The sequence below is a fragment of the Calonectris borealis genome, chromosome 19, assembly GCF_964195595.1.
Source record: "Calonectris borealis chromosome 19, bCalBor7.hap1.2, whole genome shotgun sequence".
NCBI classification, from domain to species: domain Eukaryota; kingdom Metazoa; phylum Chordata; class Aves; order Procellariiformes; family Procellariidae; genus Calonectris; species Calonectris borealis.
In genome coordinates this window covers 954,620-980,470 of record NC_134330.1, presented here as the reverse complement: position 1 = coordinate 980,470, position 25,851 = coordinate 954,620, and the positions used below count along the sequence as shown (strand labels likewise).

The window sequence follows — 25,851 nt, the reverse complement described above, 5'->3', positions numbered from 1 at the left end:
ACATGAGGGCATAAGATGACCCAGAAAACCCATGCCCCCCCCATGCCCTGCTCCCAGATACTCAGAAATCCAAGCCTGGGATTCCCAAAGGTGTCTGTGCATTGCACGCTTCCCAGCCCTGCTGCAGCCTGCTCCTCTCCACCCGCACTAAGCCTCTGGCAGCCAGCCCCGGCCACAGACCCTGCAGGCCAGCTTGCTGGCCAGGCTCTTGCTCCTGGCTCCTGCGGCAGAGCTGATGGGCTTGCTGCGTTCAGAGACACTCGCCCACCTACCCATCCGGCCCCCAGGGTGGTTAATTCATTAGCGTGTGAACAGCTCTAAGACAATACTGATAGAAGAAGCCAGTGCTTGTCCTGTTTAACAACAAGTAATCACCCCGACCAGCCCCAGTCTGGCATAGCTCCTACCAGTGACACAGCCCACCAGCTAGGGCAGAAGGCCTGGGCTGCTTCTGGTGCTGAGGATGAAATACCTGTTCCGTCATCAGATGCAATGGTCTCAGCAAGCTCTTTCACCTGATCAAGTCCAGTCACGTTATCGTCTATTTTACCATCCTCTGACTTCTCGCTGTCTGCAGTACCGTTCTCCGGAGAGGCGCCATTTTCCAGTGCACCTGAGCTCTCCTGCTTGTTGGCTTTCTGCTGCATCAGCTGCAGTGCAGCCAGCTTCATGAATAAGAGATACCTACAGTAAAAGAAAAGAGGAATTCAGCACAGCAGGAGAATCCAAGAGGATCACCACTACTCTGCGAGGAAAAAGCTCACAAAGTTAGCATTATAGACCACACAGTTTCCCTGTGGAAAGGCAGGATGTACACCTTCTTCCCATGAGCTTTCCCAAATCAAAGGAGTACAGATTAAGTTTATTGGAAGAAGCAAAAAAAAGTGGGTTTTCATTAACCATCACAATGGGAAACTAATCTCCTTGCAGTGGTTACAAATTGCTTTCCAACCGCAGCATCAGCAGACAGCTCGGGAAGACTCCCACTGCCAGATGCACAGGACTAGTCAAACACAAACCAGCAGCAATTTTGCCAGACCTTAGCAGAGAGAGGCCCAGCCTCTGCTAGCCAAGGAAGAGCAGCAGCACCCTACGGCCACGGTCCTGCAGACTGCTGGTCTGGAAGCTCTCCCAGGGAACAGCAAAGCCTGCCTGCAGGCACGTGGCAGAACTGGGAAGGGCGCTGGCTGCAGAACTGGTTGCTCAGTGGGCAGGGCTCCTCCGTCAGCAACTGGAGGGCTCGTCTTCCCAGGAAGTGAAGCACAGGCTCTGACCATCTGTGATAGCAGAGCACCTGCAGCCCTTCACATTGGAAGCAGAAGCATTAACATCACCAGCACCATGCAGCTGCACCACTAGACTTCAACTAGTCCTGCTCCCAGAGCTCCCGCTTCCTCGCCTGCACTGAGCGAGCCCAAATGCCAACACATCCCACCACAAAAGTGCCTACAGCAGTTTCCATAGTTAAATTTTTGTCAGCCTCTAGGAAAAAAAGGTAGCATTCAAGACATCTGGAGAGCCTTAAAAAAGAAGCATAAATTCTTCCCATTCCCTAGCCATCAGGTCCACAGGACATCTGCAGGGAAGGAAGAACTTCTAAAAGTTTGGACAGGAAACAACAAAAATAGGTCTGGAGACTAAAAAGCAAACCACCTCCCTGTAACCCTGTCACAATCCCTACTGCTTTCACCTCATTAATTAAGTTTCTATAATTGCACCTGCATGGGGAATGGGGAATGCAATGGGGAAATTAGCTGCCCACTTTTGGGAGCTCTGTTGCAATGCCCCTGGGATAACGCAGCATGGTCCTGACTTGGACCATTACCAGTTGCAGGTGGAGGAAGGGGGGAGCCCAGCTCACCTGTGTTCTACAAAGGCATCAACAAGCTCTTGCCGGAGACAGCAAAGCTTGTGTCTGTGCTGCTTGGGGAACCCCATTTTCTTACATTCCTCTGGCATCTCCTCCCCCTCAACAGGCAGGAAGTTTAGATCTGGAGGGAAAGTGCGGAGCAGGTCCAGGATGTAGTGACGGCCATCGTTGCCAATAATGCCTTTGCACTCCACCGAGGAGCACAGCTCCACCTCCTCATTCTTGTCGTTGAGGACTTTGTGCTTCTGGATCTTAAGCGGCCTGCTGGTCTTCTCCAGCAGCTCCAGGTACTTGGGGTGCGAGACAACTGTCTTGCCAAAGTCTATTGACCCATAGATGACGCTCTGTTCCTGCTCCCGTTCCAAGATGCCAGGAATAATAGACTGAGCTGTCACTCTGTAACCTCTGTAATCCACCACTACAGTCCCCAGTGTGTACAGCCCTTCTACATCCACAGCATTATAGGTCCGCACACCATTGAGATCATTGGTAGGAGCTACGTAAGCAGCAACATCTCCGCCAAAGTCTTTGTAGTGGTCACGGACATCAAAGCCCAGGCTGAAGAAAATGTTGTTCCAGATGAACATCTGCATCTTGGTCTCTTCACTGGGGTTGATGGCCATGACATTGCCATCAATGACAGCCATTGCACCTCTTGTTGCTGCTGCAGTGAAGTCGCTGTGAACCTGGAGGTAGGTGGAGAGAAAGCTGGGTAAAGAAGGGCTCCTACCCTCCCAGCACCTCGCTCTCAAAGCTCCCTGCAAATTTCTCCTTCACTCCTCTCCTCCTGATAGCCTTACAGCAGGCAAGCAGGTCAGCTGGCTTTTACTTTTGTGAGCCTGGCTAGTGGCTTGCATACAAGCTCCAGAAGCCAGAACATTAGGGATCAGCATGGCTTAGACTCATTAGCTCCCTGCAGAGGAGGGCTTAGGTGTAAGTGTATCCCCCCTCCCCCTTTTGCTCCCACCCACTCGAAGGAGGACTGGATCAGACAGAATCGCAGAGGACTAAGAGGAGGCTGCCTCGGGGTCAGCAGGGAGACACGGAGTCAATGTAGAGCAGGGAGCAGAAGGCAGACAGGCGAGAGAGAACAAGACCCCTTAGCTTACAAACTGGGATCCTCCTCTTGCAGTTTCTAAAGGGTAGCCGAGGTGAAGTGTCCAGATGCGATACAGGCAGCAGCGAAGGGGCTGTGTGGGCAGTTGCCTGCACATCCCAAAGTTACCTTGAAAATGGCTCGTTCTCTCAGCAGCCTCTCGGGCAAGTTCTTGCGCGGCAGCTCTCGCGTAGTCTGCAGCTCCTCGTTCCAGTCTCTGGTCTGAAAGAGTCAAAGCCTTGTGGGAAGCAATGCATTGAGTAGGAAGAGGCTGGCAAGTCAGTGTTTCTGCTTTACGAGGCATTTTGTGAGAGAAAGGAGGGGAAGGGGCAAGAATTCAGGCTGCCGTGGAGTTCAGAGGAAGTAAATTAGCAGCAGGAATGAACACTCCTCGTGAATAGACTTTATTCAACAGCAGTTTGGAATAGATCTTACGTTAGCCCAGCTTGTGCAGTGCAGTTTAACTAAAATAGCAGCTTGCTAGCTCTGGAGGAGCACGGTGCAGGTTTCATTAGCCAGCACACCGCGATGTGGTCATACCGCAGGCAGACAGTCGCCCATGGGCAGCCGTTACAGCCCTGCACCGCTCACGGCCTGCAAGATTTTATGCTATGAAGCTGCAACTGAAGCATTTGGAATAGCTTGCTCAGAGACACAAGAGCTGTTCCAGGCTTGACTGGCATGGAGGAGTGCTCTGCCTTCTGTGCAGTGGCGCTCGGCGGAGAGGGGGACATGGGATTTATAAACACCTGAGCAGAAGTTGCTCCTCTCAGACCTTTACGTGCTCAGGGAGTTGCAGCCTGAGCAGTACAACCCCTATAGTCACGGGCACTGTCAAGAACAAGGACTCCCGCAAGTTTTCCCTTGATGAGCAAAACCCCTCCACAAATACCAAAGGTCTACTTGTTAAAAGTTAACCGGTTCCCAGCACAGCTGGCAACAAAACTCTTGCCAGCATTCTCAGGCGAAGCAACATACCTGTCCAGGTATGTGCTCTTCATAGCCCAGTCTAGAAGTATAAGCGTCTTCTGCCCGGACACAGTCCATGGCATGTTCTGCTTGCGGAGCTGTCCAGCTGTACACTTGGAAAGGAGTGGCTATCCTTTCAAAAGGGTGTCTCTGAACCCTAGTTCGGGAGTGAAAACAATTAGACATTTTCCAAAGGAAGATTTCTTTCTATCCTAAGAGAATTTTCCCTCTGCTGCAACATCAGCTTCTGACAAACAACAGAACAAGACCAGGCCTCACGAGCAGCACAGTGGACTTTCATTTCACAAGTGCTACACCCCATGATGACTGATTGGCATGGGCAGCATCTTCAACAGCAGTCTGCAGAATTACCTGGGCTCTCCCCATCCCCCTTTCCCCAGTTTTATCCTCAGTTCTATCACCAGAGATCCCCATCACCCTCTGCATTTCGGAGGCTAGCCCTCTCCCAGCTAGCCACCTCTCAGACTGGCCCTCAGTCTTCACACCGGTCCATATGGGTTGCATTATAAAACCAGCCTACAGCACACGTCCACTAATGAAGTGAAAAAGCAAGCTTCACCGAATGGCTTCTTGTGTAATCTGTCTGCTCTCAGCAGGTGCTGGAGTCTCATCTGTATTTACTTCTGGCCCAAGCAGCAATACAGTATAATCATTTTTAAATGGCCAGATAGTCACAGTGGTGGCTGGAGGCCACTGCTAATTTCCAGCCCTTGTGTAGTGTCACTTTCATCTTCTTAATGAGAGCAGAAGCAGAGTTCCTGAAAGCCACACAATGTGCCTGTCAATTTGCACCCTGCTGAGCTGAGGCAGTTCATTAAGTGGACTCTAAAGAATGACAGGCTTTTGCACAGGATTCACTGTCCCGGAGCAGAATAAATGGTCCCTGCAGCAAGGACAGGAGAATAAAACAATACACTGTTGGGGTTTTTTATTATTATTATAGGAGCTAGAGGAAATTAGAGAAAACAAACATGCACGGACATGTTTAAATAACTATCCTCTCTCCACCGAAAGCCTGCGCAAAGCCCTCGTGTGTTACTTTCCCTGATATTTTATGCTTCAGTCTCTTTTTTGGATTCAGGGGAGAAGTACCTACTGATCAGGTTACCAGCCCAGTCGCTGCTGCAGCATGTGGCCATGCTTCACATTAACTCTTTGCCGCCTGGCTAGCTAGGAAGTCACCAAGTCTCCCACAAGGCATGTAGCCAACACGCAGACTCAGCGAGGAGACCCACCTCTCAGGAGCTGGTCAACACATCAGCAGTTTCCCTTGTATGAACACTGCAGTCCATCTCTGGGCTTTCTCTCCCACTGCACAAAGTGCCCTACGTGTTCAGTGTCTCAGCAGGGACAGAGAGCGTCGAATTCCAGGTAAAGCCCACAACTGATACTGCCGTGGCAACAGAAAGGTGTCGTCCCCCCACCCTTTGCTTTAGGCAAAACCAAAATCCATAAATCCACACGCTGTAAGCAAGAGTCATCTGAGAGCTATAGCCAAGAGAAACCATCCAGTGGATAAGGATCAGGACTGTGGGCTTCCACCAGCCTCTGTTACTGTCGTGCTGAACAACAGCAGACAAGTCACATCAGCTCCGACAGCTCCATGTTTCGAGCGAGGGAAAGCCAGTTACATCAAGGTGCTGCCATGACATTTAGTCAGGTGTTCTGTGGTCCTTGCTGCATACTCGCATGTCCCAACCACCCCACCACTACGTGAGCTCAGAGAAAGCAGGCATTGCAATCCTTGCTATATCAGTGTGGCATCCAGTTCCCACAGAACCAGCCACATAGCTGAGCCTCACCAAGCAACCTCACAACAGACTACTCAAGGCAACTAGGGAGGAAAAAGTGCTGCTACCGTTTCTTCTGCAGAGCGGAGAAGTTTTTTTTGAAGGTAGGGCTGATCTGGTTAAGTAGTTCCACCAAGGAATGACTGAGAAAACTGGGGTTTGCAGGTTTGGGATTGAAGTTGTATGCAGTAGACCTGCAAGAGAAAAAAGAAGCAAAGTCACAAGCCGTTGTCATACCTGAGATTTCCCATACCCTAGGAATGCGGTACAGGAATGAAAGTTTTCCATATATGCACTGCATGAAAGGCCTGCACAACGTGCCCTTGCTTGCAAAAAATGGAGACCACGTGGCACATGGGCAGATGGGCTGCAAGGGCCCTCTCTAGTCTCTCCACATGAGATACAGCTAGTAACCCTGTACCTGGGCCCTGATGGATTGTACAGCAAATTTAATTTAGACCTTCTTCAGCCACCACCAGGTTCAAGAAAGGCTTCTATTTTTATAGCTGGGAAGGATTGATTTCACAGAGCTTCCCAAACACATCAAAAGGGCCTTTGCTTAACAGAGAATGGTAATGGCACCAACTATACCAAACAGTCAGTGCCCTCTCAAGATACCTCGTCTCCCGGCTGGAAGGCTGAGCACCAGACCTGCCAGGAGCACACCGACAGGCCCCCCGCTTCAGGTCACATTTTGCCAAACTCAAAAAGGCCACTTGTTTCATGTTCATTGTGCCACTTGGCCTCCTGGGACCTGCACTCAGATGTGTACCCTTAGACTCATTACTCTTAACACTTATTTTTGCAGACCTGGGGGGGGAACAACGGACTACAAATTATTTCCTCCACGAGCCAGTTTAACACACAGCACTTCTACTTCATAATGAGACAGAAGGTGGAAACGTGTTTGAATTTTATCTTCTGTATTTTAAGCTCTCCTTCTCTTCAGGCAGCTTCATTCTCCTTCTGTGAATTATAACCTTGTATTTCAAACATGCAGTTATGGTTGCCCAGGCAATTATCTGGACTGCAGGATCAAGGCCACCCAGAGACGTTTCTGAGCTGATGGTTGCTCAGGTACAGCAGGGTTTGTTGCTCCGAAGTTCTCTCCTGTCCACCCTCAACTCAATAGGTCTCTGTTACAAGAGGTCTCTGGGCTGGATGGAGCCTGCACCTCCCTCAACACAGCCACTCTGACAGGCACAGCACAGCCACTTTAAGTCTCTTATAGTCACTATTTAAAAAAAAAAAAAAAATCTAGTCAAATCTGTGCCCAGCTTAGGAAGTTCTGACAGGCTGTGCTTTTGCTTTAGGGCAAAATGAGATAGTTGCAATGGCCAGGAAGGAATTCCCTCCCAACTCAAAATGCTCTAATTAGCTGATGACATTATGGGATGTTTAAACTTTCCCTAAAGCATTAGGCATTTATCCACTGTGGAGAAATGGTACCAGGCATAACTGAACAGCCCAATCCAGTACAGCAACTCCTACAAACCCATGTGAGCAGCGAATTAAAATAGGCTATTTTCCACCCAAAAAAAAAAGCAGCAATTGTTTGTTTGTGGGTTCTTTTCCAGTTGGCTATCGCAAGCTCCTTGCTGCAGGGCAGGACAGGAGAAATCTTAGTTACTCACTGATTCAAGTAAAATCCTCGAGTGGATGCAGTGATACTGACGTGCCGATCCTCCACCGTGATGACATATAAATACATGAGGTCCCCATGCATTTTCCGGTTACCGGGTGGAGGGTTCCAGCCACTCATCGTCAATACCTTTAGGCACTGCAAAGGCTACAGAAGAATACAACAGAAGCAGTTCCCGTCAGCAGGAATTAATTCCCTTGAGTTACAGAGCCATTCGATGTACATGCCAGATTCCTTTTACCTGCCGCCCTCGCTTGGTTCCAGAAACAGAACTTACAAAAAAACTGGTCTCAAGAGCATTAGCCTTCCTCGAGCCATTTGCAGTCCACTAATTTGCCTCAGTTTGCTGCCTTTCACACCGTAAGACACAGGCAAAAACAGACACCCTGGGCCTTTGGGCTGCACAAGGCATGGATTTCTTGCTGTACTGGTTTTCAAATGGCAGCTTCTAAACCGGAATCCAAGTGGGAGGGTATGGGAAAGCTAAGGGTAATTTGTAGTGATTTGCAGATCCTGTCTCCAGGACTTTGCAGAGAAATGCTGTTCTCCCTTCCCTGCCACCCCTCCCAACAAGACTGGCCATTTTACACTCTGCAGATGTCCAGACGCAGTGTCCAGTGTTTGCACACAAGCTCTTGGACTTTATTCTTTTGGCTAAGCAGTGCTATTCCAGCACTCATTAAGCATCAAGCAGAGCAAATCCCAAAGTCCACTTCAGTGCAGCTTTCAGTCCCTGAACACCAGTTTGCTGCAAGGAATGTGCCGATAGCTGTTTTAATGACACAGGAGAACTCTACCTTCCAGTCTCTGTTCTGGGGCTGAAGGGCACACAGGGGTCTCTCTTTGCTACCTGGCAGGATATGTTCAGGAGGGGTGCAGTCAATTTGCTCCATTTCGGTACCTTTCTTCTTCCGTTTTCCACTATCTAGAACGGACAGAGATAGAAAGTCAGTGCTGAAAAACGTAGCATTCCCTCCTCTAGTAATTATTCAAGGAGGAATGCACAAGTGTTCCGAGTGTTTCTCTGCACTCCTGAATGATGTGGGACAGCTGATTGTTATGATGTGTTTTAACAAAGCAAGGAGTCAGGGGAACGAAAACACTGACCACACCAGAGAAGCTTTTTGCCCCGTACCTCCGAGGTCTCCTTCAGTGAAGACACTCAGGAAGGACAATGAATTACAGTCCACACCATTGAAAGCATCTGATGGGTCAAGACTCTTCAGAAGGTCCCGAATGTGACGCACGTGTATCCTGGCTTCTCGCACTGTGTACGGCTCTGATGAGCAAAAAGGGAGGAAAGAAACTGGAATTACACAGTTGCTTGCTCCTTTGGAACACAGGTCTCAAAAGGAACCACAGGAAAGGGCTGCCAGGTGGCCAAAACCACTCCCTATGAAAACCCTCACTCATTCCCTCCCGAAGTCTGGAGGAACTTGCCTTCCACCACTTTCAGCAGTGAACCCTCCTGCAGTCCTTCAATAGTTTTCAGCTCAGCAAAGTTATCGAGGACATTGCCATCCAGCTGCAGAGAGAAGCAAGTCCGATGGCAGGTATCCTCACGGTCCATCAAAACTTGGTGGATCTCTTGCACCATCTCTTGAGGAGAGACCTTAAGAAGGGAAAAACGGACAGTTATTCTCAGTCCTCAAGTGTGTTCTTCCCAAACTTTGTCCCTCTGCTGCAGAATCAAACACCTCTTGTACCTCTCCAGGCTTGGAAAGGCAGACTTTAGCTCTCCCTCCCAGGAAGATCACTTCTGTCCCAGCTAGGAGGGCACTGCCACCTCTGGCAGGGTCGGCCACCCCAGCTCCATCACACAGGGCTTGGCACCCAGAGGTGTCACAGCCTGGTGCTGTGCCAAGCACTCGGCATGGGACAGAGCTGGCAGAGAAGGCAGTGAAGGAATAGAAGGTGGTGGGGGAAACCAGGGGCTCTTCCCTTATCCATTCACACTGCACTTTTGTGGTGAGGCTTTGAATGATGCACATGGAAAACAAACCACTTCCTCCACTCGATCTGCCGCGGTATCCGCAGCGCAGTGTGGCATGTCCATGCCAGTGCCACACCTCCAGGGCACGCCGCCTGCAAGAGCACGGCTCCCGTGACGCAAGAAACCGCCCCGGCTTGTGCACCAGGGCTGCTCTCCTACCTCCCTGCTCTGGCTCCAGCACCACTGACACTGCTCTCAAGCTAGGAGGACTCAGGGTAGTTTACATAAGCTGCTGTAAACAACATGGCCTGCTATTATTAGCCTATTAAAACTAACAGCCAAGGGGATTTAAAGGAGAAAAAAGCTAGGCTGAGATACACCTAGTTCCACAGGGGATGCAATTTCACTGCACTCTCTGCTAGTCTTGGGGAGATATGAATTCCCACTGGGTTTAGACTCCAGATGCCTCCCCTCGAAATTAGAGGTACTTCATCCAAATGGTTTTCAGTGAAGTATCAAGCTAAATCGGAGTATCAGCTAGGCATGTCAAAGCCCATCCTGATCTGGCAGCAAATGCCGTTGTCCACATGACACACGCAGAACTCTCTCTGCAGATGGGAAGTGGAGACTGCATTGTTCCCTTGATCTTCAGGCTGGTGCTTGAGCTCTGAGCTGTGCTAGCGCCTGTCGCTGTACCAAACCCAGGTTAGCCCGAAGGAGCATCAGGCCAAAACCACTGAGCGAGCAAGGGATTTTCCCTTCCTGAGAGTCAGACCCAGAAATCATGTTTTCGCATCCCTCCTTTAAAACCGCCCAGAAGTGGGAAGGCCATTTCCCCTGTGCTCAGCTCCATGCCTAAGCTCTCTGTGATGGACAAGGAGCAGCTACACCTCAGCTAATTCCCTCTCCCCTTGCTCCACACCTGGGATCCGGAGCAAAACACCCTCCCTGTCCTTGCAAAGCCTAGGCAGGCCTGTGCCAGAGAGCCTGTTGCTCACGTCTCCTCTTCCTTCCTTTTTCTCTAGAAGCCACTGGTCAGGCAGCTTCTCTCCTGCACCCTCCATGCTTTGCTGCCTCCTTCCCCACTTAATCCCATCAGAGGACGGACAACTCAGGGAGCTGCGAGGAGTCTGAAGGTACTCTCCAGGCCATGGGGGCTAACAGGGGCCTTCCTGGGCACAGTCCCTGAAGGGACAGTGCTGTGTGTGCCCTGGCTCAAACGCTTCCCGCCTTCTCCTCCTCCATTCCCCTCCCCAGCCAGCAAAGGGAGGTACCTGCAGGGAAAAGGGCTCTATCCCTGGCGCACAGATCTTGACGGTAAATCCCGTGTCCTGTATGACAATGACCTCCTGGTCGTTCCCATCTTCTCCCGGGTCAGCCTCCTCGTGACCATTCTGCCTGGCATCCTTCTCACCCTTGAGGCTCTCGTGCGGGCCGGTGCCATTCATCAGTGCCACACCAGATGGGTGCTCTGGGCGAGAAGAGAGGGATTTAGACAAGGTCTCAGCAAATGGACAGTCCTCTCCGAGTGGCTGGAGAGACTGGTTTCAGACACACCATTCTCTGGCCAAACCAAGCGAACCAGGGGTTAAAAGGCAGCAAGCATTTTATTCTGCACTTGGTGTTTACGAGACATAGGTGTGCCAGGCCCTTCCCCTCACAGCATAATTAACATGCTCTCGCTCGCCTGCGGGATTTACATCTTCCACAAACCATGTGCGGAGAGGGGAGGGAAGGAAAGCAGGAAGGATGGGTCAGTGTACAACACATTCAGCTTAGTCTTAATAAGCCTCTTAATTAAAAGAAATGGGTGTGTGGTGCTTTGCGGCCCGGAGGCAGCTGTAACCTCTGCACCAACATGTTACACAGCTCCTAACATACCTCCTGGTACGCTACTGTTCAGCCACGAGAGAAGGGAGGGGAAGAGACGGCAGTTGCATGGCTAAGCCACGCGTCACGTGGGAGCCAGGTTACTCCACAGGCACACAAACAGCTCCCACGCCCCTGCCTGCATCTGGCCACCCTCTGCATTTCCAAAATACTTCGCAGAGATCCCATGGTGCCAGGGCAAGGCTTTGCCTAAGCAATTTTATTCAAGAAAAAGGTGACGACATTTTAAGTGCTCATTTAGACAGATGCGTCACAGGGACGGGAACTTCTCTGCACCTACTTCACCGCTCCTGCAATGGTTTGATTTCTTTTCCAATAAGGCGGATAGTGTCAGAGAGCTGATAAGATCTAGGAAGCTACAGGTCTCCTAGAGCAGCCTATACCCACCAAACCGGGCTGGGGACCACACTAAAGTGGACACACTGCGTTGCTGGACTGAGGTGCTGCCAGGGTAAGCTGGAGTCGTGGAAAGAGCCACTCATGATGGCTGTTGAGAGAGGGAAGAGACTCCCTTGTCCCCAGCCTGGGAGCAGAGCACCGCTCTGATCCGCCTACCCTGGGCAGTGAATGCTGGAAGGGAGCGGGCGTCGCACCCCGCAGGGTGCGTTTGCAGCACGGCCATCCCGTCCCAGCCGCGTGCAGCCAGCACACCCGGCCGTCGGACCCCCAAAATCACACGTGGCGGTTCTAGCTTGGTGCTCCCAGGCACCCGATCGCAGGCGGCACAGACGGAGCGGGCTGGGGGCTTTCCTGGGCGCTGGGAAGAGCCTTTCCGAAAGGCTGCACGGGATCAGGGCAGCTCAAAGCCAGGATAATGCCCCGAGGCTGCTGAGCACCAAGCTGCAGTCCTCCGGCCAGCTCCACCTGGCAGGTTTCTTTCCTCCTCCTCCTCACCTCCTAGGGAGGCATCAGTCCCAGCCCCAGCTGCGCTCCGGGGGAGACGGCAGCTCAACCTCCGTCATTTCTGAATTGCAGACTGGCGTTGTGGCTTAAAGACCCAAAGCTATCACAGCTAGTCCTCACCTATCAGCCCCAACTGCTCCAGCAGCCCAGAAAAGTCACTCAACCTTCACCATGTATAAAAACAGGGATGGAACGCAACAACCCCTTGCACACCTCTGGAGCACAACACGAGGCTGCAGCAGCAAGCCCTGCTGAGGTGTCCCTGAAGGGTCATACTCCTGCCCCAGACGACTGCCAACAGCAAACCCGCCTCAGAGACAACTGTCAAGGCTGAACTAGGACATAGTGTAAGAGCAAGAAACACAAGAAAAGCACACCACCACACAAAAGGCAGCAGGTAACAGAACCACCTTAAGCAGCCTATGCTGCCTTCAGCATCTCAGCAGCTGCTGCTCATGTTCCCTGTCACTTTGCGTATGTCCCTAACACGAGCTGTTCATTTCTTTGACAGATGAAACCACGGGCAAACCAGACGAGAGGCTTGGCTCTGGCTCTAGCAAGCTGCCGTCATGCTAGAAAGGAGGAAGAAAAGCTCTACACAAGAGTGCCCCAAAAGACATGGTTTCAGAAAAACCACGCCATGCCCAGAGGGCTTGGGAGAGCCCCTCTTCACACCCTACAGCCAGCACAGCCACGCTCCTGGACTGCCTGAACATGTGGGGACGAGGAGGGAGAGCAGAAAAGCTGTCGCAGAAAAGCTGCACCTGGGGCTACTAGTACCGTAGACAGGACCACCCGCCAGGCTCCCGAGCCAGGCTTGGTCCAGCCCCTGCCCACCCAAGCAGGGCAGGACCCCTGAACTTTGCTCCTGCTGTAGCAGCCAGAAAGGGGAGGCAGAATTTGGCTATGAGGAAGGCTGTAGCACTGAGTGAAAACCCAAGAGCCCATCTTCAACTCCTGAGGCAGCAGCCAAGGGCAAAATCCAGGCACAGCTGCAGCAGTGCTGCCCACCACCCCGAAACCCCCAGCCTCCACCTATCCATGACCAAGGACCTTTTCCGACAGCATCACAGATGCCAAGCTCGAGGCGCTGCTTACGAACAGCTAGCTTTTGCTGGCAGCCGAGGTGCGGAAGGAGCAGCCCATGGATGCGCCAGCTCCTGTCTCTCTGCTCTCATTCCCAGCCACGTCACCTGTCCTGATGGTCCTGCAGGCTGCCCTGTGCCATGCTCCAGACACACTCCTGTGCCTGGTAGCCATGCTAAACGCTTGACCTAGGATGCTTTCCAACCAACCGACTCCTCAGCAGTAGCGAGGTGGGCACTGAAGCTACTTCTGTGCCACAACAGTTGGCAGGATATTCCTGAAAGGGACACTGTCATCTCTGAGTAAATACGATTTTGTTTCATGTCTGTCTTCTAAGCAAGATCCAGCAGAGAAGGTGCCTCCATAGCGAGCGGAAATCAACCGGCCAGCTTGGAGCTGGAAGTGGGGAGGAGGAAAGCAGTGCATAGGGACTAACCAAACCAAAAGAAGACAGACTTCACGCGAGAGCTGAGCAACCCATGCACATGCTGGTCTCAAGCACAGCAAATACCTTCAGCTGCAAAGCAAAGAAAGACAGGGAAAGCTTGCATACAGCAACGAAAAGTTACCAACCAGGACCACGCTTCTGCTTTTCACTACTCAGTGGTATCAGATCCCTAGAGTACCAATGGTTTCAGAAATCAGAAGACTCTTTCTTGTCTGCAGAAACACAACATATTTGCAGTTTCCATCCCTCCTTCCCTACTTCAGTGAAGACGGGGCTGGTACAATTCTGCACTTTGCGACAGAAGAGACATGTAGAGGCAAAACCTTCATGTCTCCTTATGGCAGAAGATCCAGCTCCAGCCAGCACTGTCTTAAGTTTAGAAACAAAAGTTAAGCCTGGACCAAGAAAGAATGGCTGTCCAGCAGGTTAGCCCTCTGATTGAAGGCCAGCAAAGGCCTTCCAGTGGGGTTTTTACACAATGGGTATGTTTCGACGAAAACAGCGCGATTTGTTTCAACCCCAGCTGACGGCAGCACAGGCGCACTTGCCTGGAGGACGTGTTGCCTGCTGGGTGCTGACTCACCGCGTGTGCTCTCCCCGCGGGGAAGCGGAGCTTCACCCGCCTGCCTTAAAGTGGGTCACCGGTTCTCACCGCCTGCTGCAGACCAGCTGTGCCGTGGCCTCAGCAGTGCCAGCAGGCAGAGCGAGGCAAAAGCATCGGGCACTTATTTCAGCATATTCAAGATGGCAGTAAGAACAACAAGGACACCCGAAAGACACCTGCAGAGACCTCTCTCCTGTTACTCACTCTCAGTTCAAGCCCCAAACAGGCCAGTAGCTGCGTTTAGTTGCAAGCTCTCGCCCACAGGAGAAAGCGCTGTGCGATGCACCCCAGATGGTTTCATGGAAGGCGGCTGAGTCACAGGGAATCGGTCCCACCCGCTCCAGGGGCGCTACCTGGCCACTCCTCCCGCTTACCGCCCCACTCACGCTGCTGGAGACGGAACAAGGAGATCCCTCCCGGTACGCGTCAGCCTCGAGACGCGGTTTTGCGGTCTCGACCAAAGGCCGTGACCTCCAGGCTCCCCGGTCATTCCAAGGGATGCGCCAGCGTCCCAGTAAGGACCCTCCTCCTTTCGGCCCTTGGTTTGTACCCGCAGGCGCGGCTGAGGCTGCTAAGCTCCGGCTTGTGCTGGCTGGCAGCCGAGCGGTAACACGATGTTCTCATTGCTACTCGGAGCACAGCGTGAACAAAACCCGAGTGCACGCAAGACTAAAGCGTCAGGAGAACAGGCAAAGCAAAACACTGAAGAGGGGAGGAGGCGGCACAGGCACCACCTCACCAGGAGGAATCGGCTCGCAGCTGGCAGAGAGGTTCAGCAAAAGGATTAAGTTTCATCTTTGCACCTGGACAACGAGTACACACGCCAAGGTGACAGGCCCCGTTTTAATCACACTTCCTATTTACAGTGAGCCTGCAGAGGTGGTGAGCTCACGAACCCAACCAGGCAGGATCCCGGAATGAAAGAGGGTGCACACCTGAAGCTGAATGTCACTGGCTGCATACAGTGATAGACAAGATAGATCGTGGGAAGTTTTCGTTAATAACTAATTAATGTTCAAACAAATCTTCTAGACTGAAGTCGGTCACTAATCCTTTTTTTAAATGAACAGGTCAAAAAGATGGCAACGTTATGTTGCTGCAAGTTAGCCTGGTCTGGAGAGTGGGGAAAGCAACAGTACCCAACCCACGGACTGCTCTGTAGAGAAGATGTTTCCTTCCTGACATTTAATAACAGCAGAGATTATTAGAGACACAAAACCTGAAAATTAAACCCCTACCTTTTCCATCACTGAGTTTCGGAGTGCATTTCTTATTAATGGCTCCAGTGCCATTCTGAGGGTTATTCTGCCTTTCCCTCCTCAAAGGCATTGTGAATTCAGAGCCGCGTAAGACAGTTTCTGCACTGCCTCCCAACCAGCTGTGCCTGCAGCCTCAGCACCCGCTGCGGGCACACTGATGGGCACATAGAAAGCAAACAAGGCGCTAAACCAGAAATCAAGCAACCAGCTTGGGTCAGTCACCCTACACATCCCCTCACGCCACCAGGTGCACCAAAAGACAGCATTTGAGACCAAAATTCAGCCACTGCCCAGGGACTGAACACAAACAAAATACGGTGATAGAAAGGCAAAATTTGACCTTGAGACTTGAAAAATAATAACCTGAGTTCCTCATATCCTAGAAGTCCTGGCAAGGACAAAAGCCACTCCAGCTCAGTTACCATTTGGTGCCACATCGGAGCCGTGCTGTGCCAGTTTGTGGAGAAGCGGGAGAGGAGGAAAGCAGGATGCGGCTGAGCAGCTGCCCCCCTCCCACGCTGCAGCAAATGGCTGGGGCCCTGCTGTCCCTACAGCACTGGAAAGATGCACTGGGCAAAGGAGGAGAAGGAACATCCCGTCCCTGTGCTCAGGGCAGCTGTGGAGCTGCACTGTCCCTGCAGCTCGGGCATCTCCTCCCACCCGTGCGTAGCTGAAGGGAGCCAAAGGCTGCCAGCAAATGCTGCTCCGGTCCCTCGTTGCCCCATCCTCCTGTCTGCACTGCTGCAGGCTGGGCCTGGCAGACCTGCTCCCATCCTTTACAAGGACCATGTTTGCAGTCACAAACAAGAGAAGGATTTGCCTTATGAATTAAGAAAAAAAATAAGCAAAACCCCCTCATGTTTGTTTTGCTAACACGGACAAGGCACAGACAGGTCCCTCTGTGGTACACAGCCTGGGTGGGATACCTCGCCACATTCCCCCTTTTCCTCCTGCTGTGAAGTTAAAACGTCACCTTGCCTCCCCTCTCCTTTGTCCTGCCCCATCCCACGGGCACACGCAGCCACCCACCCCGTTACAGGCATACAGAGTTTTGGCTGCACGAAGCATGACAGAGTGCCATGCCGCTGAGCACCTAGAAGTGTGAGCTTCTTTTTCTTCCTCTTCTTCTTCTGCTGGTGCTGCTTTGAGGGCAGTGCCTGTGCCCGAGAGTCAAGATCACAGCTTGACCTGCCGCCGGGACAGGCAGCAGGGTCCGTCACTACAAAACCAGTACTTGCGTCCCGAGCCTTAGACGACACCTCGCCAGGGGGGACAGGCGGCACGGCTGTTCTTTGGGCCGGTGGGGTTTTCCCCACGCTTGCTGGCAGAGCAGAGGAAGGTGTCCCAAGGCTTCCCGGGGAGGGAGCAGTATCTCTGTGTTTCAGGACGCTGTCCGGACCCACTAAGGCTGTGTCTAAATGCAAGGCTGCTCGTCCCTTGCCATGGCCCCGGCCGGCGGTACGTGCTCCAGGGGCCACATCCCCCTCGTCAGCTGCTGCCACGTGCTCCTCCCGGCGGCAGGATCTATGGGCTAAGCTGCTGTCCTCAAGTTTCACGCAGCTCTGGCAGGCCTCAAGCGACTGAGCATGATCGACCAGCCCTGCCGGCCCTTCCCCAAGGTCGGCTGGAAGGACAGCCACCGCACGGGATGCCTCTGCCTGCCGGAGCAGGCCAGCAGCGCCAACGCTGGGTCTCAAACAACTCTTATCACAGACTGTCACTGTTCCTTCCTCGTCCTTGGCCTCGGATAGGTCTTGAATGCATTCGGTGCTCTTCTGCAGGCTTCCAGTCACCGCCTCGCTGGGGATGATGTCTGGATACGGCCCAGTACACTGGGAAGCTTCTGGCATCTCCGGGCAGACAGCGCAGCTTGTGGGAGGCTTCGGTAAGAGGGGGGACCTCTCATCGGGCGAGTTAAAGCTGCGCGTCTGGAAGATTAGATCGGTGACATGCCTGCAGCAGTTTGCAAAAAGGCTGTTCCCCATGATCACAAGCAGCCTGGCTCGTACAGCACCAGATTAGAAAAGTTAGTTTTGTTTGCGCACATATACTGAAGTCCCCACAAGGCAAACTCCCACGCGGCAGCCCTCGCCCTCCACAGCCTGCTCAGGACCTGCTCGCCTTCTCACGCAGTTGGCCGCCTGCTCCAGAGAAAATTCCTACTTGGCCCCAGGGTGGCGGGACACAGAGGACCGGCAGCTGACTCCACGCACCCTGAGCTCACGTCCTGCGTGCTCGCCAGAATCGGACGCTGGGCTCGCAGCACTTCTCCCAAAGTGCCACCCAGCAACCTTCATCCACCGTGCGCCTTTGCCCCTCTCCCCAGATGCCACGCTCACACTGCCATGATATCCACAAAGCCCAAAAGCAGCTCCCCACAGCTGAAGCTCTCCTCTCCCCGCCACGCCAGAACAAAACCAGACGCGTATCTAACAGTTTCTTCAGGCGCGCTCACAGAGAGATGCCGGCCCGACCGCCCCGGCCCGGGGGTGGTTATAAATAGCCCGATCTCGAGTGCTGCACCAGTGCAGCATGGGACGAGTGCTAGAGTGCTTCAGCGCTGCCAAACCTGTAAGCAAGTGAGATGCGTTGAATTACAAGGCGAGGGCAGTTACTATGGCACGCCTGGGCCCAGGCACAGCCATCCATACTAAGCAGGCGAGCACAAAGCAGCCAGGCAGTGAACCAGTAAGTAGTTTCCAGACGAATTTTCTGTCCTCTCACCCTGCTCTGCCATAAAAAACCACAAACCAACCACAAAACCACTCATGCAACCCCCTAACACCACTCCTCCCTCTGTGCTGATTTAAGAAATCCCAGCAACTGAAGCAGGGATTATGGAGCTGGAGATTTCTGCAAGCACCAGGTGCCCTGGGGAGGCTGCGGCCGAGCAGGCCGCGACATGCCTCCAGCGAGGCCGTGCCGCAGCCGCCTGCTCCTCGCTTCTCCCAGCAGCATCAGCCAGGCATCACTGCCCCTCGCACGCAGGCACACATCCCATACCGACACACACGCTGCTCGGCATTCAGCTACTTGGGTCCCTTCAGTGGTCCCGGTTTCCTGGGACACATGCGAAGAGCAGGGTCTTTCAAACACACGATGTGATGTGCAAGAGCTGCAGCCTGAATCGACCAGCCTTGGACCTGCCCGGGAAAGCCTTTGTGTCTGGTCAGCAAACCTGACAACCCCCCCGCTCCTGGGCAGCCCAACTTTCGGCGCAGTCCTCCTTGGCAAGTCTCCTAAGCCCTCGACACAGCTTCATGGATGGGAAGGGGCACAACTCTGCACTGAGCAGAAGAAAAATACATCCCTAGCACAAGAATCTCAAAACCAGAACAAAGTGCAGAAGAAAAATACATCCCTAGCACAAGAATCTCAAAACCAGAACAAAGCCAAGACCACACAGCTCACGGGATCACTTGCTCAAGGCCAACACAACACACACAGAGGAAGGGCAATCCCTTCTCCAAAGGCGGCCCTGGGAAGGCCAGGAGCAGCCCTCAGAGCCTCTGCGCTAGCAAGCCACCTGCCAGGAGAAAGGCAGAAACCAGCTGAAAGAGCAAAAGCTCTCTGCAGAAAACCCTGGCTAGCTTCTGTTGTCCTTTTAAAGGGAAAAGGAACCAGAAGGGAAGTCTCTCCCACTCCAAATTGTTTGAGCTCCTGCCCAATAAGCAAGGAACCCTATCTAGCCCCACGGCTGCCCCTTCGGTGCAGGAGCCGCCGGGCCTGGGAGCCTGAGACAAGGCACCCCTCGGACTCAGGAGCCAGCACCAACTTTCAGATCACATCAGCATCGATAACGCATGTTTTTCTGACAATTTTTGAAGGAGTATAGATGTATCAACAGCTTTAACTCTTTCTCCTTATCAAGAGACCTCTGGGAAGAGGCGAAATCTCCTCCTGGAGAAGTATCTGGTCAGGAGGTCTCATGAAGCTGAGCAGCATTTCTTCAACTCAAGCCAAAGCAAGTTCAGAGCAGTGCGGCATGTGCTAGCTTTAACACGTGAAGGCTGGTGTCAGTATAGCAAACACAAATTAAATTTTAGCTGAATAATAAATTAAACAAAATAAATAGCTTAATGAATGTAAATAAATTGATTAAATGAATAGGCATTAGCTCCAGAGATGGCCCTAGTGGAAATGTTTCTGCAGGACGTCCCGTCAGGGGAGGTGGGAGACAGCACGGACGTGCCTCCATCTACCTCCCCAGCAGAAACAGCTTCCCAGAAACTTTCGGCACTTTAGGTGCAACAAGCGCTTCTTTTAATAAGGGCCCAGAGTGAAATGTTAGAGCTGCTTTACTGCCATTAGTACTCAAACTGATTATAACCCATCTGTGGGTAAAGGTATAAGCACTGCATTTCTTTTTCAGCAGCTTTAAAATGCCAGGGACTGACTTGCACGGAGAGCGCGGCAGGGCTGCAGTGTGCAGCTCTCTCGACGTGGGCCCCAGGCTTGCTGGTCCGGACATCTCTCCTGCAGTACTAACAATCCATGGATGGCAAGTGGGGAAATTATTAATTCCTAGCTCCTGTGCATCCGCAGTAAAGTTTGGCTGGATAGACCTAAACAGCTCAAGCCACATTCCTGCCTACTTAGAAGTTTGTGGCTTTTCTGTATTCTGTATTTTCTGTATTGATACTGGGACATTTGCATTGCAGCCATGCCCTAGGGCGTTCATGGGGTCCCACAGCTGCTGGCTCAGGCACTTACAAGCCACTGAAATGCCTCATGCTTTACATTTGGCACCCTGAGTTACCCACGCTGTGCTCTCCACACCTGGGAACTACATTTAAACCCGTTTGTAAACTCTCTATCTGGCCAAAACTTTGGAAATTTAGTCGAAACTAGCTGGCTGGGTGACCGTGCTACAACAACATGCAATTCAAACATCACAGAAATCAGGAGCAAAGACTAGGACCTAAGGCAAAGTGCAAAGATCAGCACCAACAAAAACATCAACTATGTTAGGAATAGTATGTTTCTCAAATTTCAAGATAAGAGAGCCAGATGAAGGAATCACATTTCAGACAGATACCGAGAATCAGTCGATAATTCTCCAAGCATGTGTATTTTCTTCTGGCACATACCTTAGTTTCAGAAAGCTACTGAGACAGCAAGAGCCCAAGACAGTGAACTATCCCGTTAGACTTCGCATGCAGTGGGACCAGCAAAACATCAGGCTTGCAGACAGAAGCAGCTGTGTTGGGAAGCAACAGCCACAGCTCCACAGCGTCGCAGGGAAGACTCCAGCTTCACCCCGCGCTACCACTGACGCCTGTCACCACAACCACAATGGCTCTGGAGAAAACTCGACGCAGCACAAGCCTGGAAAGACCACCTTTGCCGGTCCTGAGAGCCCTATATAAATATTAATGTGGCCGAGAGCCCCGAAACCTGGCGAGCTGACGGCAGGGAGCTCTGGGTAGAGTTTGCAGGGGAGATCCGACGGCTGCAATGTTGTCCTCAGCAGCTCCCACTGCCTTCCTGCTTCCTGCGGCACAGATGTGCCGATTAGCCCGCAGCCTCCCACCCGGCCAGCCCTGCGCCAGGCACCTGCGGCTGCCCCAGGCCTGCTCGGGGCCGCACGCAGCCCCAGGGAAACAGGCTGGGCGGCTGCTCCCAGCGGCTCTGTAAAAACGTGCTGCAGGCAGGAGCCTGGGAAACTCGCCTGTCCCGCAGAAACCCCTCTGCCAGGGACATCGAGCACCCCGTCCTCCCTTGCACAGTGCCGTAACCTGAGCTGGCACAAGAGCCCACCTTAACCCCAGCCAAACCTGCAGACCGAGCTTCCAGGCTGGCAGAGGCTTTGCAGGCTTCAGCGCCACTGACAGTAGAGACAGAGTCTTACCCCCAGTGCCTGCTCGCAGGGCGCTCTGCACGACATGGCTTGCTAACAGGCAATATCCACATCACCATTTCCAGTCTCACCCAACCGCAACGGCAGGAGGTTAGCTAGCGGAGAGCCTGGGAAGCAGGGCTGGTGTCAGGCTAATCCGACCCGCAGGAGCTCTAGGCAAGCAGGGCAAGAGTCACAATCCTGCAGTTTTACGTTGTTGGACAGTAACTACATAAAACTCCTCTGAGCCTGCAGGCTTTGTCAAAGGCTTGCAGTAGAGCTTTTCATTTTAAAGAGGAAGAGAAGGGCAAACTAAGGAAATGCTTTTTTTAAAAAATGCACCATTCCTTTAATGTCATTTAGCTGTAGGGAACCTTAGTCAGTGGCCTGCTGCACAGGATTTTTCCCTCAGGATCAGCCAAGGGGCTGGTGAGCACCACAGCAGTTATTTCTTCAGCTTGAGAAAAGAGCTTACTTCTGTGAGTGTAGATCTATTTTCCCACCCAAAGAGGGAGGGTTTGTCACCTGTGTAAGTGCATCTACACTGAATTGTCAAGAAAATGCCAGATAACCACTTGTCCCAGACTCAGTAACATTAAAAAGATAGAATGCAACAGAAAGCTCAACATGCCAAACGGGCATGTGCGAGCTCCACAACATCAACCACGTGCTTGCAGAAGGCGAGAACCAAACACTAATCCTAAGACAACCTTGCTACTACTGGGGAAAAACTGACCTGCTTCCAAAAGCGACAGCCACTGCCACCACGGGAGTAGCCACGCTTTGGTTTTCACCTTTCGCGCTCTGCCCAAGCACTGCCCTGTGGACTGGTTTTACTTCTCAAATGCAAATAAAAAAATACGTGAACTTCAGACCTTTAAAGCTTCTAGAAATAACAACTTTCTAGTACAACCAATAGAGCACAATGCAAGAAAGCAAAGCGAGGGCTGGAAAGCTGCGCCAGGAGGGGGGTGCACTGTCAAGTTTACTCATTTACAGACGACGAAGACAAACACAGGACTCTGCAACACAATGCTGTTTTTACTGTGCACGAGGTAGTTCTGTGTCTGCGGGTGGATTTAACTAGGTGCATGTTCCTGACCTACTTCTGCTTTTCAGCTGGGAAACCCACAAGCAAGGCTGCTCAGGCAGAGCAGCGAGCTTCCAGCAAGAGCTCAACTTTGTTATCCCACCGGCAGACCTGCTCCGGACATGATACCCCCAGGTTCCTATCCCCCACCTTGCCGCACAGATCCCGTTGTTATCACACTCCTTTCCTCTTCTTAACCTTGTAGTGGTGATCAGATTTCCCTTGCACAATATTCCTCCGATTCTCCCCCCAAAGCCTGTTACAACTGCATATTAAAAAACCCCGACTGCCAGCAATTCAGCCCTTTCCAAAACACCTCCAAGGTCGGGCGACAGACAGCGATAGCAGATCCCAAGATTAAAAATCACTCTTCTGACCTTGTTACTAATGCACAGCTATGCTTGCCTCCGCAGCAGTTTTCCATTAACACCTGCATTCTCCACTTTTTTAACAGAAGAGGTAGCTGAAGGTATGGGTGGCCTGGAAGAACAGGGATGGAGGAACCTAGCTAGAAAAAGCAAATTTTTGGGCAAGGCAAGGTTGAAAAGCATTTTATGGTAGCTAGAAGCACTTCTAAACTTGCACACGAGACAAACTTGTTCTAAGGCGGTGACAACTGTAGGAACAGAAATAATCCCAGAAATGCTGCACACAATGGCTGTCTCTTGATCTCGTGCTAGCTAATAAGAAAGGTAACTTAACCCATAACTGCCCCATCAGCAATCATTACAGGAACCCTAATTGTTCATGTTTTTGTGTGTTTCTGCACTCAGAAGGACGGAGTGGCTCCAACAGTTTTGTCTGGCTTGGAGGTAGAGAGAAGCAGTCATCAGCTCTCTCGCCTTTCAGAGGCAGAGAAAACAACCCCCAAGCCTCGATGCCTGGACAGCAGAGGGGCGTATTTCCTCAGCGAGAAGCCCACTTGGAGCCTGCCCACCACCCAGCGGTACCGACAGTCGCTTCAGACAAAGCAGGGTGCCCAAGACGGCTGCTCCGTGAGCCGCACAGGCAGCGGCAGGTACCCCAGAGTGGAGGCCAATTTTCCTTGGCAGAAAGAGAGGCCTGGGAACCAGAGCTCGTAACACTGCCGATGCCAACGCGGACAGGCTGCCCCCACCTCCACTGCAGCACAGCACCTCTGCCTGGGAGCCATGCGGTCAGAGGCATCGCCTCAGCCCCAGGCTCCCAGACAGGACAAGAGCCTTCCTCCCCCTCCTCCCCAGACCCACCAGGTGCCTGGGCAATTGTGCAGTGCTGAAACACGGGGAGGATTTTTCCACCTCCCTGCCTCCTTCGGCAATCAGCTTGCACCCTGAGAGGCAGGGATTACACAGCGTAACTTTTTAACCCAGTTGCTGGCACTGCAGGCGTGATACCTGCTTTAAAAACTGGCACGCGGGGAGGAGAGGGAGGCTTTCAGCACTGTGCTCCCCGCTCTTGAACTGCATCCAGCCTGCTCCAGCACCAAACACCAATGAACTTTGCTTTAGGTGACAAACTTCAAAAAATCATCTCGCCACCATAAAATCAGGGGAGGGAGGAAGTGGCGGGTCACTCGCTCAGCAGATACAAAGGCCAGGCCAGCCACAAACTACGCTGCTTCTATGCTTTTTTCTTGTACGTTAAAGATCAGAGAAAAAGGCTGAGCCTGAGATGAGCACTCAGGACCGTAACTTCCTGAAGATACAATGCACCAAACTCAGCAAAACTCAGAGCAGGGGGTAGCCCCACAGGGTCTGTGCCCGAAGCCGGCGCTGGGGACGGTCAGGACGTGGGGCTGCACCTTGTCCCTGGTCTGAGCCACTCAGGCTTAAAGCAAGAGCAGCCAGCAAATAACTAGTTAAAAGGTGTAATTTTCAGCTGAGGTCTCGAACAAGCCATCTGCCCTTCCCAGGGAAACCCAAGTTCTTGCTTTTGAGTATTTCCTACCGTGTCAACGGCTCCTGTATCCCAAACTTCCAGGACGATCCAGCCCTCTCCTCCCTACCACAACAGCGAGGCCAATGTCCATAGTGCGGGCAGCGCCAGCACCCCGCGTACGGGTGCCCGGAATGAACCTGGTGGCCCGGCGACCGTTTCTCTAAACCGCCCTCCGCACCAGGGGCGGCCGCTGCAGCCCGCCCCGCGCCTGCCGCTACCGGCAACGGCACCGCAGCCTGCGCGGCGGACGGGAACGGCGGCTGCTTCCTCGCGGCCAGGGCACGGGCACCGGCGCTCCCACCGGGCGGGCCCGGCCCCGCGGATCACCCGCTCCGGCCCGCACCGCCGAGGGGGCCGCGCCGCCGCCTGCGGGGCCGGGCCCGGGCAGCGGCGGGGACGGCCGGGGGAGCGCGCGGGGCCCCGGAGCGGCCGCTCCCCCCCCCGCGGCCGCGCGGTGGTGCGGCCCGGTGAAGGTGACCTTCACCGGGGCCCAGGGCTCCCTGGTCCGCCGGGCCGGGCCGGGCCGGGGGCGCCGCACGCCGCGGCCGGCTCCCCGCCGCTTCCCCGGGCCCCGTCCCCCAGCTCGGCCTCGCCGGGACGTGGACCGGCAGTAGGAATCACGCGTCCCGGCCCCGCTGCGAGCGCCGCGGCCTCCGGCCCCGGCAGCCAGCGCCTCCCCGGGGACGCGGCGGCCCCGGCGCGGGCTGCGCGTAGCTTCCCCGAGCCGCGGAGCGGGCGCCGGGCCCCGGCACGGCTTCCCCGCAAGGAACGGGGGCCCCTGCGCCGGGAGGCCCGACCCCGCGGCGGGGCGGGCGGCTCGGGCCCGGGCTGCCGCGGCGGGGTCTCCCCTGGCAGGACGAGCAGCCGAAGCTGACAGAGGCGCCCCGGCTCCCTGCCGCGGCCCCCGCGACCTCCCCGGCGGGCCCCGGCGCCGGGCCTGCACCGCCGGGGCGGGCACCCCGGCCCTGCCAGGCCCGGCCCGCGCTCCTGCCGCAGGCCCCGTCCCCGGCGCCCCCTTACCGGGACGCTGCTGGGTCTCCACCGGCCTCCTGCCGCGGGGGGCCGGCTCCTGCTGCTCGCCGCCCTGCGCGGCGGCCGGCACGGCGGCCGGCGGCATCTCGTCCGCTTTAATGACCATGGGGCCGCGCCGAGCCCCGCGCCCGCCCGCCCGCCGCGAAGGACAGCGCCGCTCCGGCCCCACGTGGTGCCGCGACCCCGCGCGCCGCTACGGCACGCCGCCCGGGACCAACCTCCGCGCCCGGCGGCAACGCCTTAAAGGGGCAGCGCCGCGCGGCCGGCTCGCCCTGCGCGAACCACCCCTCCGGGCGGCCGCCGCACCTGGACGGGGCTGCGTCGTGGGCGCCGCCGTGGGGCCGCGGGCAGGCCCCGCACCAGCCGGGGGCGGGCTGCCGGCTCGGCCCGGCGCCAGGCGGGGGCACGGCCCAGGGAGGCCCCGCAGCCCCCGCGGGCCCGGTGAAGGTCACCGGCTGC

The 25,851-nt window shown here is 54.0% G+C and overlaps 1 protein-coding gene across 3 annotated transcripts in view; it reads right to left on the bottom strand.

Moving 5' to 3' along the window:
- Window positions 1-25,576, bottom strand: part of CLUH (CLUH binding protein of NUMT mRNA) — a 41,664-nt gene extending 16,088 nt beyond the window's left edge. Inside the window, exons 1-11 of one of the 3 annotated variants that reach the window (XM_075168209.1) lie at window positions 25,381-25,576; window positions 10,596-10,792; window positions 8,829-9,000; window positions 8,524-8,667; window positions 8,186-8,313; window positions 7,381-7,535; window positions 5,815-5,940; window positions 3,945-4,092; window positions 3,096-3,188; window positions 1,862-2,556; window positions 473-684 (exon numbers count right to left, since the gene is read on the bottom strand). In XM_075168209.1, coding sequence (XP_075024310.1) covers window positions 473-684; window positions 1,862-2,556; window positions 3,096-3,188; window positions 3,945-4,092; window positions 5,815-5,940; window positions 7,381-7,535; window positions 8,186-8,313; window positions 8,524-8,667; window positions 8,829-9,000; window positions 10,596-10,792; window positions 25,381-25,498 — 2,188 coding nt within the window. In that variant the 5' untranslated portion in view covers window positions 25,499-25,576. Of the gene's footprint in view, window positions 1-472; window positions 685-1,861; window positions 2,557-3,095; window positions 3,189-3,944; window positions 4,093-5,814; window positions 5,941-7,380; window positions 7,536-8,185; window positions 8,314-8,523; window positions 8,668-8,828; window positions 9,001-10,595; window positions 10,793-16,604; window positions 17,679-24,369; window positions 24,498-25,380 lie in introns of those variants that run through there. The other 2 variants (XM_075168210.1, XM_075168211.1) reach the window with 2 other exon arrangements.
- Window positions 25,577-25,851: the final 275 nt, after the last annotated feature.